The 22,799-nt window shown below is 37.3% G+C and overlaps 1 protein-coding gene across 4 annotated transcripts in view; it reads right to left on the reverse strand.

Moving 5' to 3' along the window:
* MIS18BP1 (MIS18 binding protein 1) overlaps positions 1-22,799 on the reverse strand; it is a 60,150-nt gene that overhangs the window by 25,338 nt on the left and 12,013 nt on the right. For all 4 annotated transcript variants that reach the window (XM_027111153.1, XM_027111154.1, XM_027111151.1 and 1 more), the window contains 5 exons: positions 17,411-17,484; positions 15,597-15,727; positions 10,257-10,344; positions 8,071-8,228; positions 3,483-4,347 (listed from right to left, as the gene is read on the reverse strand). In XM_027111153.1, coding sequence (XP_026966954.1) covers positions 3,483-4,347; positions 8,071-8,228; positions 10,257-10,344; positions 15,597-15,727; positions 17,411-17,484 — 1,316 coding nt within the window. The remainder of the gene's footprint in view (positions 1-3,482; positions 4,348-8,070; positions 8,229-10,256; positions 10,345-15,596; positions 15,728-17,410; positions 17,485-22,799) is intronic.

Genomic DNA, 22,799 nt, shown 5'->3' on the forward strand with positions numbered 1-22,799 from the left:
AATTGATAAATGTCGTGTGTGTTCTGACTGCTCCACTGACCAGCCATTCCCATCTCTCTCTCTCTCTCCTTGAGCCTCCTTATTCTCCGAGGATGCAAGAGTATTGAAATTAGGCCAATTAATAAGCCTACAATGGCCTCTAAATGTTCAAGTGAAAGGAAGAGTTGCAAGTCTCTCACTTTAAATCAAAAGCTAGAAATGATTAAGCTTAGTAAGGAAGGCATGTCAAGAGCTGACACAGGCTGAAAGCTAGGCCTCTTGTGCCAAACAGTAAAGTTGTGAATCCAAAGGAAAAAGTACTTTAAGGAAATTAAAAGTGCTACTCTAATGAACACACAAATGATAACAAATAGCCTTATTGCTGATATGGAGAAAGTTTAGCGATCTGGATAGAAGATCAAACCAGTCACAAGATTCTTTTAAGCCAAAGTCTAATCTAGAGCAAGGTCCTAACTTTCTTTAATTCTACGAAGGGTGAGAGAGGTGAGGAAGCTTCAGATGAAAAGTCTGAAGCTAGCAGAGGTTGGCTCATGAGGTTTAATGAAAGAAGTGTCTCCATAAAAGTACAAAGTGAAGCAGCAAGTGCTAATGTAAAAGCTGCAGCAAGTTATCCAGAAGCTCTAGCTAAGATCATCAATGAAGGTGGCTACACTACACAACAGATTTTCAATGCAGACAAAACAGTCTTCTATTGGAAGAAGATGCCATCTATGACTTTTATAGCTAAGGAGGAAAAGTCAATGGCTGGCTTCAAATGACAGGCTGACTCTCTTGATACAGGCTCATGTAGCAGGGGACTTGAAGTTGAAGCCAATGCTTATTTACCACTCTGAAAACTCTAGGGTCCTTAGGTAGATTATGCTAAATCTCCTCTACCTGTGCTCTATAAATGGAACAAAGCCTGGAGGTCAGCACATCTATTTACAACAAGGTTTACTGACTCATTTTAAATTTTAAGACCACTGTGTAGAGCTACTGTTCAGAAAGAAAGATCCTTTTCAAAATATTACTGCTCATTTACAGTGTACCTGGTCACCCAAAAGCTCTGATGGAGATGTACAAGATTTATGTTGTTTTCAGCCTGCTAACATAACATCCATTCTGCAGCTTATGAATCAAGGAGTAATTTTGAATTTCAAGTCTTATTATTTAAGAAATATATTTCCTAAGGCTAGAGCTGCCACAGATAGTGATTCCTCTGATGGATCAAAGTAAATTGAATACCTTCTGGAAAGGATTCACCATTAAAATGCCATTAAGAATATTCGTGATTCATGGGAAGAGGTCTATTAAAATATCAACATTCACAGGAGTTTGGAAGTTGATTCCAACCCTCATGAATGACTTGGAGGAGTTAAAGACTTCAGTGGAAGAAGTCACTGCAGATGTAGTGGAAATAGCGAGAACTAGAATTAGAAGTGGAGCCTAAAGATGTGGCTGAATTGCTACAATCTCATGATAAAACTTGAACTTATGAGGAACTGCTTCTTATGGATGAGCAAAGAAAGTGATTTCATGAGATGAAATCTACTCCTGGTGAAGATGCTGTGAAGACTGTTGAAATGACAACAAAGGATTTAGAATATTACATAAACTTAGTTGATAAAGCAGCAGCAGGGTTTGAGAGGACTGACTCCAATTTTGAAAGAAGTTCTACTGTGGGTAAAATGCTATCAATATCAAGGCAAGACCCTCCAACAGCAAAAGGATTACAACTTACTGAGGACTCAAATGATTAGCATTTTTAAGCAATAAATTATTTTTTTTAACTAGGGTATATACACTGGTGTTTTTGACATAATGCTATTGCACACTTAAGAGACTACAGTAGAGTGTAAACATAATTTTCATATGCACCAGGAAACCAAAAAATTAATGTGACTTTCTTTGTTGAGATATTCACCTTCTTCCAGTAGTCCAGAATTGAACCCACAATATTGCCTAAGTATAGCTGGTAGCTTCTTAATTTTAAAAAAAATTAGATTTAAAAAATTAGATTAAAAATCAATAATAATAGAGAGTTTAAACCTAGTTGACTAGAAAAATTACATATTCAGAAACAGGAATGTCAGGCAAAGTGGACAGGCAGGGGAAAGTAAGTTTGGTTTTTGACATATTAAGTTAGCTGTAGGTGAGATTTATGTAGAGATGTCCAGCAGGGAAAGGGAAATACAAACCTAAGTACAAGAATTCAAGACCAGAGGCACAGATTTGGAAGTCCCTTTGCAAAAAGGAAAAGTAGAACTTCGGAATGAAAAGATCACTGGAATACATGACTGCTAGAAAGCAAACAGCCAAAACCAAGAAGTCTGAAGAATAAGAAAACCTTCTCTGCCTGAAAATAAGATAGAGAAGGAAAATTTAGGAAATCGAGAAAGGAAGAGTACAGTGGCACAAAGATGCCTTAGGAAGAGAAGGTAGATTTGAAAATGAATTCCAAATGTTATAAAGTTGGGGGTACACAAGAGAATGGAACACTGAATGTGGCGTGTTTCTATGTTATCCTTCCCTCTTTTATCAATCATATCTTCCTTTCTTTCTACTAGATCATTTCCAAGAACATACCATTATACCCTGGCATGAGTCACCTTACAAACAAGCAAGCAAGCAACTAAACATACATGTTCCCTTATCTTCACACTGTCTTCTATGACTATGCATTCTTCTGTTCCCTATCATTGCCAAATTTCTTGTGTCATCCATCTAGGTTGTCTTTACTGTCTCATTCACTCTTCATCTCTCAACTATGATCTGGCTTCCAATACTAACTACCACACTACTGAAACTGCTTTTCAAGTCTATGTAGCTAAATCCAATTCTCATCATACCTGATTTAGCACTAATTAAGAAACCTTGGACAAATCACTGAATTTTTAAGACTAATTTCTCTTCTATAAATAAGGGGGAAAAGACTGTACTAAATAATCTACAAATTTGGATTCAAATTTAGAGTTTTATAATAGTAAATTTACTTATTAAAATATTCCTTAAAATGTGAAGCTAAGTGAGAGAGCTGCATTTGTCTGTGTTGAAATGGTTTACCCCTGCTTTACTGAGGTATAATTGACAAAAAAACCTGTATATATTTAAAGTGTACATGTGATCATTTGACATACATATACATTGTGAAATGATTACCACAATCAAATTAATGAACACATCTGTCCCCTCACATAGTTACCCTTTTTTACGGGGGAGGGGGAGGGGACTCTCTTGAAATATTAAATGGGAATGAAAAGAAAAGAGGGTCACTCACTTTCCTCACATGCAGGCTATAGATGGCCACAAAGAACCTATTTAGAAGTTATCTGTACTCTCCCTCTACTCCCTATATAAATTTTCATTTCTCTCCATGTGTTTTTGGATGACATCTTCCATATTAACAAATAGAAGTCATTAAATCAGCCCGTTATTGGAGTTTTTATGTTGTAAACTGTTTTGTGGCCCCTCTAGATATTTCAGAGTCAAATCTGACTACTTACCAATGAAGTTTCTGTAATTCTTTCTTATTCCATTCCTCATCCTGAATTAAACCAGGTAAACATGCTAAGGAATACCTGTTTGTCTTGCCAGATCCCATTGTCTCAATAACTGGAAGCTCATTGCTAATATCAGATTTCTGAAGATTTTCTTTAGCAGAACATCTAGCTTTCTTTTGTTTCATATGAAGTTCATTTTCACTCTCTTCAGTTTCAGATTCAGACATCACTGGGATTGTCCTTGTTTTTCTTGTGCTTTTTCTCAAGTGAACCACTATTTCTTTGGTATTTCTTGCTCTGGTTTTCTTAACAACTCCAGCTTTCCTTCTAAATTCCTTTCCTTTTTCACTCTCTTCATTAGACAAATCTGATGAGGACTGATGCTTGTAAAATGACACAGTTACTTGATTTTCAGTTTTCTTCAATTTTGATAACCTTGTATTTTTCTTAAAGTCAGAGGTGACTGTTTGTTCCTTTTTAGGACTAGGTATTTTTATTTTCTGGTTGACAGTGAGTAAATCACATTCACTACAACCTTCCTTGTTTTTACTTTTATGACCCACACTATACTCAAATGTACTTTCTAAAGTCTTTGTGGGTTTGCTGATTGGACTTGTAGGTTCACATAAGTTTGATTTACTTTCTTTTTGATGCTTTCGCACTGCAAAATCTGTCACTGCTTTAATGGTGCCAAAGGACAGATTATAATTCATGCATTTTTGCTCTATAACTTTTTTAGATTTGAGTGGTGTTACTAAAATATAAGGTTTCTTCTGATTAACAGCCATATATTTTCTTTCTTCATCTGAGAAAAACTGTTCCCTTGATGTTAGAATATCAACGGATACTTTGGATTCTTCAGTTCTCTCTTTAATTTCATAAGACAAAACCAAAGATCAAAATTTCAAATTAGCTACAAACAAAATATAGAAAAAATATTTCCCAAATAAAATATACTGTTTCTTTCCCCACAAACTCCATTTTAAACACTATCGCCAAATTAATCTTCCTGAAGCACTGGTCTGTTCAGATCACTGCCCCTTCAATTGTAAACATATACTAATTTTTATACCAATCTGTCCATGACGTCTCACAGTCTACTTAGTGTACACAGTTCCTCTGCCTGGTCTTCAATATAGCTCTAATCACTCACTGTACCCAAATCTGAATGATATTCTATGTCTGTTAATCCACTGCTTCTCAACTTTCATTAATGTCATTCACTCTACTTGGAAAGTTTCCTTCACTTACCACCTGCTTCAATTCTGTTCTATAACCTTCTTTATTTCTGTTTTCTAACCCACCTAACCACAAACTTTGTCTTGATTCCCTCAACTGAATGAAAGCTCTCCTTCAGATTTCCAGAATACTTTCAAATAATATCATATTTGACAATGTGCCCTGCATTATAATTAACATACTTTTCTTATCTTTCAACTGAAAAAAATTCTTAATGGTAAGAATTTCGTCTTCATTTTTGATTTTTTTTTGCTGGAGTTAGTACAGTCTTTCACATACATAGGAGATGCTAAATATTTGTTAAATCTGGAAGTAAAATATTAAGAAGACATAAGGAAAACCACTAGGGTTGCTAAAACCTTACTAGGTATGTAATATACGGAACAGAAGCTATCCTGGTTTAGGAGAGTTAGGAAAACATGGAACTCCATCTGCATGGCCCCATATGCATCCCCAGCGGTGGTCACAGAGGTACATTTTTGCTGAATCCCCCAAAACTCCATGAAGCATCATGGACTAACAACCAAAGCAGAAGTTGGGAATCTTTATTATACTGTGTCACTGGTTAAAGAAAGCAAATTAAAATGAGAGAAACTCTCCAATTTGAAACTTAGGAAACCAGAAGCCAAACTAATTTTAACTTTAAATTATACAATTATAAATATATACAAATTGTAAATCATCACACCAATCATCATAGTGAAGTACTCCAACAACCTACACATATTATGTGCCATTTTACAAGATGAATGACAAAATGAAAGACTCATGGGTAATACTCAATGCTGGGGAAAAAAGAAGCCTCTAAATTATAGTTCATGGAGAAGTGGCACTAGACAAAAGTAATCAGGAAAGTTTCTACATGATTTCTCAATGGAATCATGTATCTTCATATTATGAAGGAAGAGTTTTCTTCTAATTCCTCATATAAACATGATTCAAATGTTCAATTGGAAATGTGAAAATTTTGAACTTTCTAATTTTGAACAAAACCTTTTTATTCTGAATATTTTTATTCATTTTATTAAATAATTTGAATAAAGATTCAGACCATTCTGGATACTTCAACCTAAGCTGTATGAAGTTAATAGTGTTAGTATTGTTTCCTCTCTACTTCTTTAAACACTTATAAATGTTCCTCACTTTCATTTCTTTTCACCTAGAAGAAATGAGATAAGAAAAAGTGCTATTAAGCTGATGAATTTAACTCAATATGAAATTTTAAACTTGCTAATGTGTAGAGAAAAGGTTCTTTAAATTCTGGTAGGCAGGATTTCAATGAAATTACTCTGAAAATGCACACTTACACAAAACTAAATTATGGTATTAAGTTCATAGAAGTCTGTACTTGAAGATGCACAATGGATGGTACTCCTTGCTCTTGAGATTATTACAGTATGGGGAGGAAGGCTGATATTATAATCATTTACAATATACTGTTAAGTATAATAACAGAGATATATAAAGTACTTTAAGAGCAATACTATAATATATAGATTACAGAATATACAAAACATTAGGTAAATCATTAAAATACACACACGCAATTATATCATCTTAAATTATCATTGGTTGGCACCTTTGCATAACCTCAGTTGTTTAATGTTAGATGTGGTTTTTTTTATATTTCAGTGGTTTTCTCATGGAAAGTGTAATGATAATGATAATACAAACAATAACAGCATCAAATACCACCACTCAAAATAATGTATGTGACAAGAAGACACTCACTGTCTTAATAGTTTCACAAAACAATGATCTAATGAATCACACTGGAAAAATGATACATCCAAAACAGAATACAGTAATATCTTCCCCTAAATTGAGCTTCTCAAGGAAAAGCATCTCATTTTATTCATCTCTAAGTTCCTAACAGCTAACATAGATCAAAGTTCATGGAAGATGCTTTAAAAATGTTCGTTGAATGATTTTCCTTTGGACACAGCTGGCATGTAAATTATCAAACTTTAGTCTTTTACATTTGTATTCTCAAATACTTTACCAGTAATACTCACAATTTGACTCAAATTCCTGAAAAACAGTACTATAAGTGAAAGGAAGGAGTGGGGGTAGGGAGATGATAAGACCTAAGACTAAAGAAGACTAATAAATAATTCAAAGTTAGATATACTTTTAGGGATCTTTTAAATTTCAGAGTAAAAAAGTATATAGCAGGCGCTGTAGCCCCAGGACTCCAGAATACTGAAGAGGTCTAGCAAAGACAACAAACAGTATGCCTAATTCGCGAGAAATAGGATGACTTTTGATAAAATGAAGGATTGAGGGCTTCCCTGGTGGCGCAGTGGTTGAGAGTCCGCCTGCCGATGCAGGGGACAAGGGTTCGTGCCCCGGTCCGGGAAGATCCCACATGCCGCGGAGCGGCTGGGCCCGTGAGCCATGGCCGCTGAGCCTGCGCGTCTGGAGCCTGTGCTCCGCAACGGGAGAGGCCACAACAGTGAGAGGCCCGCGTACCGCAAAACAAAAACAAAAACAAAACAAAACAAAAAAAAAAAAATGAAGGATTGAGAAGGAACTGGATCAACAGTTAAGGAGTGAATTTTTGCTAGCTGTATGAAGCAGTCATCCACATATTTATTCCTTTCTCTGTACTACAAAGGATAAGCATAGTTTCAATGGGGGTGGGGGACAGGAAATAGGGTATGGTGGGGTGGGGAGTGACATACAGGTACATTTATATCCAGTATGGTGCTATGTTTCTGGCAGAAGCAGCCCTGAACTCTTGAAGTTCTGTAAAACTCTTCATTGTAAGATCAAGGTAGAATTGGCATAAATTTATACAACAGAGTCTAGGAATTTTACTCATTATAGTATCTAGAAAGGACTATAAATACTTTTTTTCACCTTGGGGTTGGGTGGATGTGAGGCAGATTATAGTTTTGGTAGAGTTGACACAGAACAGTTCTGCCAGCTACCTTCATAGCAACGGTCATTCAAAAAGACATGCCATTACCTCCATGAAAGCAAACTGGTTTTGTCTATTAACAGGAATAATAGTACAAAAATATAGGTATCTGTAATATAGGTCTGAGGTAAGCTGGCAGCCTAAATACCTGGCGTCTAGAAAACTGAAAGAACAATCATTTTTCATTGTTATGTTGATCAGTGTTCTTGGTATTCTAATTAAAAGGTATAATTTAATGAAGTAAGCTGAATGCTGACTACAGGCAGTCTACATTGCAGTTTCTCCTCTTAAGCAGTGAAAAAAACCCAGGAATTTTAGGGCAGTATAAGTCAAGAACTCAATACTAAATTCACTGTAAACAATTAAACAGTGTGGAGCTCAGGTAAAAATTTACCACTATACCAACAGAGAAGAAAAGAGCAAACATACCCAAATGATCACAATCAAGGTCACAAGTGGCAGTGGCTCTTTGGAGGACTTCTATTTTTTTTTCCCCTGCATCATTTTTCATTGATTTTCGAATGTCAGGAACAACTCTTTCAGTTTTCTGTTTTTGTCTGGCCTTTCCTCCTTTCTTTTCACAAGACCTAAAAACAAGTATAGTATTTTTCCTCTAATATTGGTTCTCAAAAAACAAAAACAAAAAACGAAACCCATAAATAATAAATGAAAGTCCCTCAGATAAAGCTTTTTCCCCCAGCATATTACCTTTAATCTTACATTATTTAAGCTTTCATGGCTTCTACCCTTTTCCTCCCACAAACAACTTAAGTATAACATCTTAATGACCTCTTAAGTTCTTCTTATCTATGCTCTTGTATTTCCCACTTAAGCTGATATTATAAGAAAATTACAGGACAAATTCTGCCAGTTGTCTGTTCTTGTAAAGTTTATTGAAACACAGCCACATTCACTCTTTTTTTTTTTACATCTTTATTGGAGTATAATTGCTTTACAATGGTGTGTTAGTTTCTGCTTTATAACAAAGTGAATCAGTTATACATATACATATGTTCCCATATCTCTTCCCTCTTGCGTCTCCCTCCCTCCCACCCTCCCTATCCCACCCCTCTAGGTGGTCACAAAGCACAGAGCTGACCTCCCTGTGCTATGTGGCTGCTTCCCACTAGCTATCTATTTTACGTTTGGTAGTGTATATATGTCCATGCCTCTCTCTCGCTTTTCAGTACTATCTATGTTGCTTTTTCACTACAGAGTCGAGTAGCTGTGATAGAGGCAACATACCCATGAAAATACTATCTGCCCCTTTACAGAAAAAAATTGCCAGCCCCAGTTATACCTTATTACATTGTGACATGATTAGTCAACTTACTCAACCTATCCCCTATGAGTTTTTAAGGGCAAGAATTAATCAAATTCAGACTTCCCTCGTGGTCCAATGGTTAAGAATCCACCTGCCAAGGCAAGGGACACAGGTTCAATCCCTGGTCTGGGAAGCTCCCACATGCCGCAGAGCAACTAAGTCCGTGCACCACAACTACTGAGCCCACAAGCTGCAACTACTGAGCCTGCGGGCCACAACTACTGAAGCCTGTGCACTCTAGGGCCCGCATGCCACAACTACTGAGGCTGCATGCTGCAACTACTGAAGCCCATGTGCCTAGAGCCCATGATCCGCAACTAGAGAAGCCACCACAATGAGAAACCCACACACCTTAACGAAGAGTAGCCCCCGCTCCCTGCAACTAGAGAAAGCCTGCGCGCAGCGATGAAAACCCAGCACAGCCAAAAATTAAAAAAAAAAAAGAGTACAAAGAAAACAAACAAATAAACCAAGATTAAAAAAAAAAAAAGTAATCAAATTCTTCTTTGTTTTCCCAAGGCTGATACAGTGTCTGCTAAGCAAATGACACTTAGTAACTACTGAGGGAATGAATGAATTAAAAAAGGACCAGGGCTTCCCTGGTGGCGCAGTGGTTGACAGTCCGCCTGCCGATGCAGAGGACACGGGTTCGTGCCCCGGTCCGGGAATATCCCACATGCCGCGGAGCGGCTGGGTCCGTGAGCCATGGCCGCTGAGCCTGTGCATCCGGTGCCTGGAGCCTGTGCTCCGCAATGGGAGAGGCCACAACAGTGAGAGGCCCGCGTACTGCAAAAAAAAAAAAAAAAAAAAGACCAGACTTCCCTGGACATCCAGTGGTTATGACTCCACGCTCCAATGCAGGGTACATGGGTTTGACCCCTGGTCAGGGAACTAAGATCCCACACGCCATGTGGCGCAGCCAAATAAAATAAAATTATTAAAAAAAAAAAAGATCAAGAACTTCAGACTCATGTTTAACAGCTAAATGCCTCTTAAAGGGTAAGTGATTGTGGATGATTCCTTGAAATACATCAAAGGTTTTATTTTCCTTTTAGATTTATTCCATATTACAGAAGTTCTAGTAAAGTGTTACTGCCTTCTCAAAGTCTGTGATCAAAAACAGCTTCAAAACTGACATTTCCAAAAATACAAATTAAAACCACTTTACATTGGTTACATGAGTATATACATTTGTAAAAAGCTCATCAAATTTTATTCCTAAAAGATAGTTTATCAAATGTAAATTATACGTTAATAAAGTTGTTTTTTAAAAAGTTAGAAGGTACTTTACCTTAACTGTTCTAAAAAATTATCAATGTACTCTTTCCATTTTTCTGGAAATCCAAACATAAATTTCCTTATGAGATAATTTGGGTAACCTATTTAATGATAAACAAACAAAAATTACCTGAAAGTCTAGATTTTAAAGTGAAGTCATTAATTCATCAAATAATTTAAAAATATATACTTATTGCTTACTATGTGCCAGGCACTGTCATAGATACTGAGGATTCAGCAGTTAACAAAACAAACAAAAATCCCTACCTTCATGAAAACTGGCTTCTAAACAGAAAGCAAACCAATAAGTAAAACATCTCGTTTGTTAGATGGTCATCGATGCTATGGAGAAAATTATGCAGTTAAGGGGAATAGGGATACCAGTGTGTTCATTCTAAAGGAGGAGAAAGGGGGCAGGCAGCTTTTCAAAAAAGGACAGAGACATTCTCACAGAAATAGCATCATTTGAGTAAAGCCCTAGGACACGAAGGAGTGAGCAATGTGGCAATATAGGGTTAAAACAGTGGAAGCAGAGGGAACAAAGTGAAAGGGTATGAAGCAAGAGTGTGCCCGGCCTGTTTGTAGAATGACAAAGAAATCAGTGTAGTTGAAGTGGAGTGAGGAGAGGCTACTCAGATAGGTAACAGAGGTAGTTGGGGGAGATTATAAAGCCTTGGGGTCATTTTATAAACCGAGTGTTTTACTTTGGGTGAGATGGGAAGCTATAGAAGAATTCTGAGTGGAGGAGTCACAGAATTTGACTTACTTTAACAGGACTGAATTAGCTGCTATTTTGAGAACAATCTGTGGAAGTACATAGGGAGAAACAATGACACCAGTTAGGAGGTTACAGCAATGATTCAGACAAAAGATGAGGAAAGTCCAGACCACAGCGGTGCAGCAGAGGCCTGGGTTCTGGATATATCATGGAGATAATGCCAGTAGGATTTACTGACGTACGAGATGTGAGTGTGAGAGAAACTGGCTAGCCACTGGAACCATGGAAAGAGAGGAAGACTGTAGGCTATATAGATTTAAGGGAGAAGACCACGTTTTAGACATATTAACTCTGAGACACCTGTAGACATCCTCGTGGAGATGTCAAATAAGCAGACAGAAAATGAGTTGAGTGGCTCAGGGACTATTCTTCGTTACAGATAAAATTTGGCATTTGTCAAAATATGAATGAGATTTAAGCCTAAAAGAAATCAGCACAGCACTGAGTACAGAAAGAGCTGTAGTCTATCCCATCATTCAGAGGCAAAGAAGAAAGAAAAATAAGCAAAGAAACTAAGAAGGAACAGGGAATGAGGCAGTATGAAAATATGGTATTCCAGAAGCCAAGTAAAGAAAGCGTTTCAAGAAGGTAGGTGTGATTAACTGTGTCAAGTGTACACTGGATTTAGCAATGTGGGGGCCACCAGTGACTTTGATAAAGGCTGTTTTGGTGAAGAACTGAGGATTAATGCGTGATTAAAGAGAATTCAAGAAAAAATGAGAAAGAATTCAAGAGGAATTAGATCTAAGTATAACAAATCGTCTGAGCTGTTTTGCTGTAAATGAGAGCAACAGTGGCTGAAAGAAGTGTGGTTAAAAGAGGGCCCCCCTCCCAGTTTTATTGAGAAATAACTGACATACATTACAGTATAAACTTAAGGTGTACAGTATGATGGTTTGATTTACACATATTGTCAAATGATTACAATATGTTTAGTTAACATCTAGCATCTCATATAGATACAATAAAAAGAAAAAAGCAATTTTAAAATTTATAAATGTCATGAGATGAAGATTTAGCATCTGCACCTCTCCTTCCTCACCCTCTCTCCACATTTTTACAATAATTTTAATTATATCGAAGATTGTTTGCATCATTATAACAATGTAATATTGTTCACTGCAGAACCTATTAGAATACTGTGATTATATGCCCTTTCCCCATGCTGTACATTTCATCACTGTGACTCATTTTGTAACTGGAAGTTTGTATCTTTTAACCTCCCTTACCTATTTCACTCATTCCCTGACCTCCCTCCCTTCTGGCAAGCATCTGTTCTCTTTATGAGTCTGTTTCTGTTTGTTCATTTGTTTTATTTTTTAGATTACACATACAAGTGAAATCATGTTATTTGTTTTTCTCTGATTTATTTCACTTAAAATTTATTACCTTCTAGGTCCAGCCATGTTGTCACAATAGCAAGATTTCATTCTTTTTTATGGCTGAACAATATTCTTTTGTGTGTGTATATATATATGTACATATATATATATACACACCCATCTTTTTTTATTTTAATGTATTTATTTTATTTATTTATTTTTGACTGCGTTGGGTCTTCATTGCTGCACACGGGTTTTCTCTAGTTGCAGCGAGCGGGGGCTACTCTTTGTTGTGGCAGGTGGGCTTTTCATTGCAGTGGCTTCTCTTGTTGCAGAGCATGGGCTCTAGGCACGTGGGCTTCAGTAGTTGTGGCATGTGGGCTCAGTAGTTGTGGCCTCACAGGCTCTAGAGCGTAGGTTCAGTAGTTGTGGTGCACGGGCTTAGTTGCTCCGCAGCATGTGGGATCTTCCTGGACCGGGGCTCGAACCTGTGTCCCCTGCACTGGCAGGCAGATTCTTTGCCACTGCGCCACCAGGGAAGTCCCACCACATCTTCTTTATCCACTCATCCATCTATGGACACTTAAGCTGTTTCTGTATCTTGGCTATTGTAAATAATGCTGCAATGAACATAGGGGTGCATTTGTCTTTTCAACTAGCGCTTTTGTTTTCTTTGGAAAAATACCCAGAACTGGATTGCTGGATCATATGGTAGTTATACTTTTAATTTTTTGAGGAACTCCCATACTGTTTTTCCTAGTGGCTGTAAGGAATTTACTTTCCCACCAACACTGCATAAGGGTTCCCTTTTCTCCACATCCTCACCAACGCATGTTATTTCTTGTCTTTTGGATAATAGCCATTCTCACAGGCATGAGGTGATATTGCATTATGGTTTTGATTAGCATTTCCCTGATGATTAGTGATGTTAAGCATCTTTTCATATCTGTTGGCCGTCTGTATGTCTTTTTTGGGAAAAGGGTTGTTTCTTCTTGTGATATTGAGCTGTATGAGTTCTTTGTATATTTTGGGTATTAATCCCTTATCAGTAATATAGTTCGCAAATATCTCCTCCTATTCAGTAGGTTGCCTTATTTTGTTGACAGTTTCTTTTGCTGTACAGAAGTTTTTTAGTTTGAGGTAGTCCCATCTGTTTATTTTTTGCTTTTGTTGCCCTTGCCTGAGGAGACAGATCCAGAAAAATACTAAGGCATATATGTCAACGAGTTTACTGCCTGTATTTTCTTCTAGGAGTTTTATGGTTTCAGGTCTTACATTTAAGTCTTTAATCCATTTTGGGTTTATTTTTGTACATGGTATATGAGAAAGTAGTCTAGTTTGATTCATTTGCATGTAGATATCCAGTTTTCCCAGCATCATTTATTGAAGAGGTTGTCATTTCCCCATTATATTCTTACCTCCTTTGTCATAAATTAATTGACCAAATAAGCATGGGTTCACTTCTGGGGCCTCTAATCTGTTTAGTTGATCTATGTGGCTGTTTTGGTGCCAGTATCATACTGTCTTGATTTCTGTAGCTTAGCAGTATAGTTTGAAGTCAGGGAGTGTGGTGCCTCTAGCTTTGTTCTTCATGTATTTAGGTGTTCCTATGTTGGGTGCATATATATTTACAATTGTTATATCTTTTTTTTGGATTGCTCCCTTTACCATTATGTAATGTCCTTTTTTGTGTTGTTACAAACTTTGTTTTGAATTGTTTTGTCTGATATAAGTACCGCTAACTTGGCTTTCTTTTCATTTCCATTTGCATGGAATACCTTTTGCCATCCCCTTACTTTCTATCTGCATGTGTCTTTAGATCTGAAGTGAGTCTCTTGTAGGCAGCATATATACGGGCCTTGTGTTTCTATCCATTCAGCCACTCTATGTCTTTTGATTGGGACCATTTAGTCCATTTGCACTTAAAGTGACATTTAAAGTAGTTACTGCCATTTTGTTAATTGTTTTCTGGTTGCGTTAGCAGTTTTTCTGGTTGTGTTTATAGTTTTTGGTTCCTTTCTTCTTCTTTTTTTTTTTTTGCGGTACATGGGCCTCTCACTGTTGTGGCCTCTCCCGTTGCGGAGCACAGGCTCCGGACATGCAGGTTCAGCGGCCATGGCTCACGGGCCCAGGCGCTCCGCGGCATGTGGGATCTTCCCAGACCAGGGCATGAACCCACGTCCCCTGCATCGGCAGGCAGACTCTTAACCACTGTGCCACCAGGGAAGCCCTCCTTTCTTCTTTTGATGGCTATCTTTAGTGTTATATTTGGAATCCTTTCTCTTTTTTTGTGTATCTATTACAGATTTTTGGTTTGTGGTTACCATGAGGTTTATATATAGCGTGTGTGTATATGTATGTTACACAGTATATATATAGTATATATATATAATTATTTTAAGTTGATGATCTCTTAAATACAAATGCATTCTAACAACCCTGATTTCTTACTCAAAAGAGGGTTTTTTGTTTTTCTTTTTGATAGGAGAAAGAAGAATTACTGGAGTAATATCCTTGAGTAAAAGAGGATAGGAGCTGAAGCATAAATAGGTGGACACAGACAGGAACATGGAAAGTTTGTCCACAATAAAAGCAGGTACAGATACAAGCAGGTGAGCAAATGTGACAGAGGGGTTTTCTTTTGATTGTGCCTATTGCTCAAGTCCTCTTCTTGCTCCCCTACCCACCTAGATGAGAGAGGGAGGTAGGAGATGTGTAAAAATATGAAAGCGTTATCAAGGAGGATGGGAGAGTGAATGGATTAGGGAGCTGTGGTAGGATGCCAAGGGGCACTAAGTGACCAAAACTTGTTGTTGGTAATCATAAATTTAAGGTGGACTACTCAGATGTGTTTTTCTTCAGTCACTTTAGCTGTGTACAAGGCATAGGCAGAAAATTAGATTGTATCAGGACTGGGGTTGTACCGGGCAGGTTCAACAAAGAGAGGAATTGGGGAGCTAAATTATATTCTTATAATTTATTTTTACAATTTCTCACAAACAAGGAACATTTGACTTGAATGTTTTTTAAATTACTGGACTTAAACTGTCAATAAGAGTGATTAAACCAGAGGAAAGGATCAACATACAGAACAGTTTTACATAATGTTGGCAATTTTATTTTTAATTTTTAGTTTTGATATATAATTTTAAAACACCTAGTAAAAAGCAAAAAAATGTATATCACTGTTAGATATATGGTTAATTGCTTCACTTAGTAAACTAATTCATCAATTAGTAATGACAGTTTTTACCTGCTTCTTTCATGGAAATCCGGTCTATCATTCCTTTTAATATATACATGTTGCCTGATAAAGTCCTAAGTTTGTTGTGCTTAATCCGTTCTATAATTGCATTACTGTGCCAATATATGTTAGTGATGTCTCTAGGAGAAAAAATAGCTTAGTTAAAACCAAAACATTCACATTTTACCAAGAGTCACAATGTACATATATAAGCATGTAAATTTATAACAGAAAGTAATAAATTTGCCCTCCAGCTACAATACTATTAATCTAGTTACAAAACATTTGAGGGCCAAACATTGCAACAGAACTCAACCTCTTGGCTAATGTGATCCTCAGAGTACCAAGAAACTGTATTGTGGCCAAACTATACCCCTAGTATAAAATATATCATTAGCAAGAAAGCAGAGCCTTCTTCATCTGGTGCTAACAACTGATGCTCAGCTTCCAAAGGATGATCTCCCTGTCCCTCTCCTCAGGGGCTATACTGTGTTAGCTTTCACGCAGTTATATGGTTTGGATTATTCTAATCTTGTGTTTTTTCCCCTCACTACATAGCCAAATGTCTTTACCTTCCTCTTTGGAAAGTACCAAAAAGAGGTTCAAATTGGGAAAAAACAAACTGCAGTATCAAATCACTGACCCACAAATCTACTCTTCATACTTCCTTACGTGAAACTAAGAATAAATATAAAATAGAAAAAAACAAAGTATGAAGATGTATTAGATAAATGTTGAACATTCTTTGATTCATTAGATAACTAATAAGAAACATTCTAAATATAAATGTAATAAATAAGAAAGTTAAGTTCTTTAGTTTGGTCAAATGGAATTAAATTCATACATTATACTTTAACACAATATTCTCGTCTTCTGTTCTTTCTATCTTTATTTATTTTATTTAACAAATATTTAAATAGTACTCTAAAAGTACTGTTCTCAAAGTCTTATAAATATTAACTCATTTAATCCTCAAAATAACCCAAAAGGTAGGTCATACTGTTATTGTCATCATGCAAATGAAGAAAATGAGACTAAAAGAGGATAAGTAATTTGCCCAACTCATACAGCCAGTAAAGAGCAGTAATGGGATTCCAACAAGGGCAATCAATGCTGCCTCTGGATATTAAGGAAACGGGTGCAAGGCAGGCAGAAATAAAGTGAGCAAGACTGATTTTATACACTTATAAACTTGCAGGTAAGTATCTTGAACAGTGATACACTGTATTGTTTTATTACAACCTTTTATTACAATTTTTTTTTAACTACTAAGAAAATTAGTTTTGAAGAATAGGAAACTGTGCTAATAGAGTAGCAGAACTAGGCAAAGCCCACTTACCAGATGATGCTTTCGCTTTAGGGAGAACCAGAAAGTGCCAATGATTACTTAATATATAGCTGTATGGCAAAGTGTTATATATTTTGATTTCTTTTCTGGATCAGTAATTTATATCTGGTTGTCCCAATTTAGATGTGAGAATCTGGACTGAAATGCATGTAGTAATATTAACTAATCATATATAATTAAGCAGATAATACCAGTTCACTTATTAGAACCTCTGAAAAAAATAAAGCACTGTGTATACAAATTGGAGCTGTCACTATTTTAAAAATAATTTGAGTTAACAGACAAAAGCAAGAAAGCTGGTTACAATCACAATGGTCATACTCATTTTACTTTACTGCCATCAGTTTGTAACCTCATTAGAAAGTCTTTGTTTTGTACCAAGATGCAATTTGTCATGCATCTCCTTTTAAGCTCTTACACACAAGTATATCTTATCACAAATTTTATTAAAAGAATACCGAAAAGTTATACTTACGTCAATTTTCCTTCTACACATATAGCAGTGTTATCATTGATGACTTTAATCATCCATTCCTGTAGCTGGACTACCTAATTAAGCATAAAAGGAAGTATGTTATTTTTTGTATTATTTGTAGCATATGCATTACAAAATCAATTTACATTAAATTAAAAGAAAAAACTTAGACGAGTAATCCAAATGAGTCCTTAGTGTTCATCTACGTAAGAATCACATTCTATTTTAAATAGCAATAAGGTAAAAACTCTTATACATAATTGAACAAAAGATGAATGGAGGACTTCCCTGGTGGCACAGTGGTTAAGAATCTGCCTGTCAGTGTGGGGACATGGGTTCAAGCCCTGGTCCAGGAAGATCTCACATGCCACAGAGCAACTAAGACACAACTACTGAGCCTGTGCTCTAGAGCCGGGGAGCCACAACTACTGAGCCTGCGTGCCACAACTACTGAAGGCCGCACACCTAGAGCCTGTGCTCCGCAACAAGAAGCCAGCCACCGCAATGAGAAGCCTGCGCACTGCAGCAAAGAGTAGCCCCTGCTCTCCACAAGTAGAGAAAGCCTGCGCACAGCAACGAAGACACAATGCAGCCAAAAACAAAATATAAATAAATTAATTTAAAAAAAAAAAAGGATGAATGGAGAGAGACTGAACTGAGGTTGTACTGCAGAGTTTGCTCTCCAATCCAGAACCAATTATACTTTAAATATTCTTATGTCAAATACCCTTAACCACTAGGGGGAAAAAAACACCTAAAATCCTAAGGTATCCATTAAAATATCCAAACTCACAAGAGACCCAATAACTTGGAGAAAAAAACAGTTGTGTAATATACATTTCACCATCACTCTTACCCTTATATAATTAGAGCTTTTTTGTTTTTTTGCAAAGTTGATTTGGAGTTGCATTCAATTTCCTATAAAGGCGACTGCTAGTAATCTATATTTAGTATTCTATTCCAAAGCAAACAACTGAACAGCTCAGAGAATTCTTTATTTTAGGACAAGTAAAATCCTACATTACTATAAAGGAAGATTTCTGTGAACAACTGTGTTATGAAATTATTGCTTTTATTGTGTAACAATCTAATAATGAACTATTTCTGATGACAAATACATCCATAAAAGTCATACTTTGAGTTGCCATTTATTTTATATATAAAATTATAAACTTACATATAAAGACAAACTATTCTGTGGTAGTTTTATGCTGAGTCAGGAAACTAAAATGGAAGGGTATTCATTTAAAAAATTACAGGTAGGACTTGGGAAAGAGGCAATAAAATTTTTTTTTCCTACTTCTACATTTGGAACTATAAGATATATCAAAGAATCTATCAGATGGAGATGGTATTAACAATAAAAGCTAACAGTAGGCAGTGTTCCAAGCATCTAAGATACACTGACTCATGTTATTCTCATAACACTAGGAGGCAGGTACAATTATCTTCATTTCATAGATAAAGAAACTCTGTAAAGTCTAGTTCAATAACTTGCCTGTATCACACAGAGCTAGTTAGTAGCACAGATGGGTTACAAATCTAGGAACTCTGGCTCCATGATCCTGTATCATACTGCTTACATAAAATACCAAGGGACTTCCCTGGTGGTCCAGTGAGTAAGACTCTGTGCTCCCAATGCAGGGGGCCCCGGGTTCTATCCCTGGTTGGGGAACTAGATCCCGCATGCCTGCTGCAACTAAGAGTCCGTATGCCGCAACTAAGAAGTCCTCACACAGCAACTAGAGATCCCACATGCTGCAACTAAGACCCCGCACAGCCAAAATAAAACAAACAAAAAAAACAAACTATGTTGTTAAAAAAAGAAAGAAAAAATCGGAACTTCCCTGGTGTCACAGCGGTTAAGAATCTGCCTGCCAATGCAGGGGACATGGGTTTGATCCCTTCTCCAGGAAGATCCCACATGCCGTGGAGCAACTAAGCCCGGGCACCACGACTACTAAGCCTGTGCTCTAGAGTCCGGGAGCCCGCACGCCTAGAGCCTGTGCTCCGCAATAAGAGAAGCCACTGCAATGAGAAGCCTGTGCACTGCAATGAAGAATAACCCCCGCTCGCTGCAACTAGAGAACTCCCGCGCACAGCAATGAAGACGCAATGCAGCCAAAAATAAATTATTTAAGAAAAAAAAATCAAATATTCATTCATCAAACATTTGTTGAGCTCTACTATGCTCCAGGCACTGGTTTAGGCGTGGGATTCATCCAGAAACAGAATAAAAAGGCCACCCTCTTTAGAGCCAACATTTGTGTTGTATGTGTGGTGGTGGTGAGGGGTGGTGAGGGGGCTGGAAACAAGCAGAGTGGTGGTGGTGATATTCAAATAAATGGACAATAATAAAATGTCAGGCAGTGATAATATTAAAAATAAGTATAAATGGAGGATTTTGTTTTTTAGACAGGATAGTCAGGGAAGGTCTTGGAACAGAGAACTGAATGAAGTAAGGAATGAGCCATATGGATATCTGGGAGTAATTCTTCCAGGTAGAGGGAACAAGTACAAAGGCCCTAAGTAGGTAGCAAGGAGGGCACAGTAGCTTGAAAAGAGTAAGCAAGAGAGATGAGATGAGGCTGGATATCTCCAGGATTGAATTATGTAGAGTCCTACAAGCTATGGTAAAGGTTTAGTGTTTTCTCTCTCTCTTTTTTTGGCCGCCATGCGGCATGCGGTATCTTAGTTCCCGAACCAGGGATCGAACCTGTGCGCCCCCCATCCCCCACTCACAGCCAATGAAAGTGCTGTGGAGTCTTAATCACTGGACCACCAGGGAAGTCCCAGTGATTTCTCTTGAGGTGAGAAGTTACTAGAGGATTTTGAGCAGAGGAGTGACATGATTTAATATTCTATTAAGGGGCTGCTGGGTAGAAATTGGCCTATATATAAAGATTCTGGCCTCTATTTAGAAAACAGACTGAAGGGGAGAGAGGCAATAGTGGAAACAGGGAGACTATAAGGCTACTGTAGTAATCCAAGAGATTACTGTGCCTTGGACTAGGAGGTAGTGGTTGAGCAATAAGGAGTGGTCAGATTCAGGACAGCAGAGACAACAGGATTTCTTCACAGTTTAGATGTGCAGTATGAGAGAGAGAGACAGAGACAGAGAGACAGAGAAAGAGAGAGATAGCAAAAAAAGCCCAAAATGAACCTAAAATTTTTACCTAAGTATTTGGTGAAATGGTATTACTTTGTACCAATATGGGACACAATGTTAAATTTGAGATGCCTATTAGGTATCAATAGAGAAGCTGTACAGATAATTGCATATGTGAGTAGGGTTTACAAGAATGTTCTGGGCTGGACATATATATTTGGCAGCTATCAGCAGAGAAATGGAATTTAAAGCTATGGCACTAGATAATAATAGTCTAGAGAGAATCAGTTTCTAGGATTCTAGGGAATCCAACATTTACAGGTTGTTACAGGAGAAAGTAGCAAAGGGGAGTGAGAATGCCCAGTGAGGTAGCAGAAAATTAGGAGAGAGTTCCTAGAACCTAAGCAAAAAAGCAATACAAAATTTTGAGAAGGATGTTCTGATTCACTGTGTTAACCTCCCCCATGAGTGACAGAATAAGGAATAAGAATAATCATTGGATTTAATGATATGGAAATCATTGGTGAACCTGAAAAAAGCAATTTTCATGGCGTAGTGAATATGAATGTCCAAAGTGGAACTTGCTCAATAGGGAATGAGATAAGAAGAAATGATCACTGTGAATATATATACCTCATTCAAGGTGTTTTGCTGTAACAAGCAAACAAAAAAAGGGGTGGTAGCTGGAGTGGGATATGGAGTAAAAGGAAGGTAGACTTTTTCTTCATATTTTTTAAAAAACGCAGGTCATGTTTCAGCATGTTTATATACTAATGGGAATGATGCAGAAGAGAGGAAAAAATTGAGGGAAGAAGGACAAAATCCTTTAGGTGGTAGGAGGAAATGAACTGGCCTTGAAAAGGAACACAAACTGTTCATCCATTTTAACAGAAGGAAACACAGAATATGTGGATATAGCAGCAAACAGACTGATAGATTTGGTGATGGGAATATGAGGTTCTCAATGAACTGAGAATGAGGAGGAAAGAGAAGGTTTGGAGGTTTTAAGAGAGAATAAGAGTGGCATACTCCTCTAGGAAAGTCAGAGTGTGGGGTGGATTGACAAGTGAAATCTAGCAGGACTGATGGGCAATACTGAGAGCCCATTTAAGGTTTGTTGTCAAATTTAAAATGAGACTAGTCAACATCGTTGTACATTTTGTTCCAGTCATCTTCTACTTCTCAGGTACAGATGTGTAGCAAAAAAAAAAAAAGAGTAAAATTTAACCAGGGTTACAATTTTGCCAGAGGAAGACAGAAGGAAAAGCAATAAACAGAACTGAGTTTAGTCAAGGGGATGATTATAATGATGGACCATGGACTCTATGTAAGGTAAGAGAAATGAGGACAGAAAAGATTTGATGAACTGAAGGTTGTCTTAGTGGGGTGGAGTATTGATGGTGGGGATGGGGGAAAAGTACTAGAGGTAGAATGATCTGAGCACACAGGATTTAATAGCGAGAGTGGGATACTTGAAAGTGAGGAGCTGGTGCATGGACTGGCAAAGACAAGGGATGGGTATGACTAGAGTTGAGGGTATCGGTAGGGAGAACGTCTCTGAAAATCAAGAATTCAAGGAGGCTGGATAGATTATCTGCATGGATATTGATGTCACAAGAGTTGACGACAGAAGGAGTAGCACAGGAAAAAGTAACAGGTGTCAAAACCCTTCAACAGGATGCAAGCTCATAACTAGGAGGTTGCACTGTAGATGACTACAAAAGGACAGAGGGAGTGGTAAAGCCTTATGGCACATGCTTCAAAAGTTAGGGAGGGGGAAGGAGTGGTTTTAGAAAGAAGGAAGGAAAAATGACCTGCAACAAGGATGAGGAACAAGAGGAACGCACATTATATCATCTCTAGGTCCAACAGAATATGGGATATGGGAGAAAAAAGAGCCACCATTTAAGAGAAACAGCCATAATTTTAGTTAGAGCAAAGTTAAGAAATGTTCATAGAAGATTGAGAATATAACATTTTGCTAATGCTGTAACTCGAGTTCAAGAGAGCAATGTAATGTTGGGAGAGTTAAAGATGAGTGAGAGACTGGGTCAGACTAAGGCATGTACAGAACTGTATAGAGACCTGGGAGGCTTGGACTTTGTGTAGTAGCTGAGGTAAACAGTACTATAGAGATGAAGGAATTAATATTGTAGGGTCTCTTAGAACAGATGTCTTTAAATCTTTTACTTAAACCACCTCATATTTTTAAGACAACATCTAAAACTTTTCCTCGTAAGTCTAAACATTTGCAAATAATGCAATTTCCAATAAATACAC

Source organism: Aethalodelphis obliquidens, unplaced genomic scaffold (genome assembly GCF_003676395.1).
Source record: "Aethalodelphis obliquidens isolate GAN/ISIS:26980383/991018 unplaced genomic scaffold, ASM367639v1 scaffold10, whole genome shotgun sequence".
In the NCBI taxonomy this organism is placed as follows: Eukaryota; Metazoa; Chordata; class Mammalia; order Artiodactyla; family Delphinidae; genus Aethalodelphis; species Aethalodelphis obliquidens.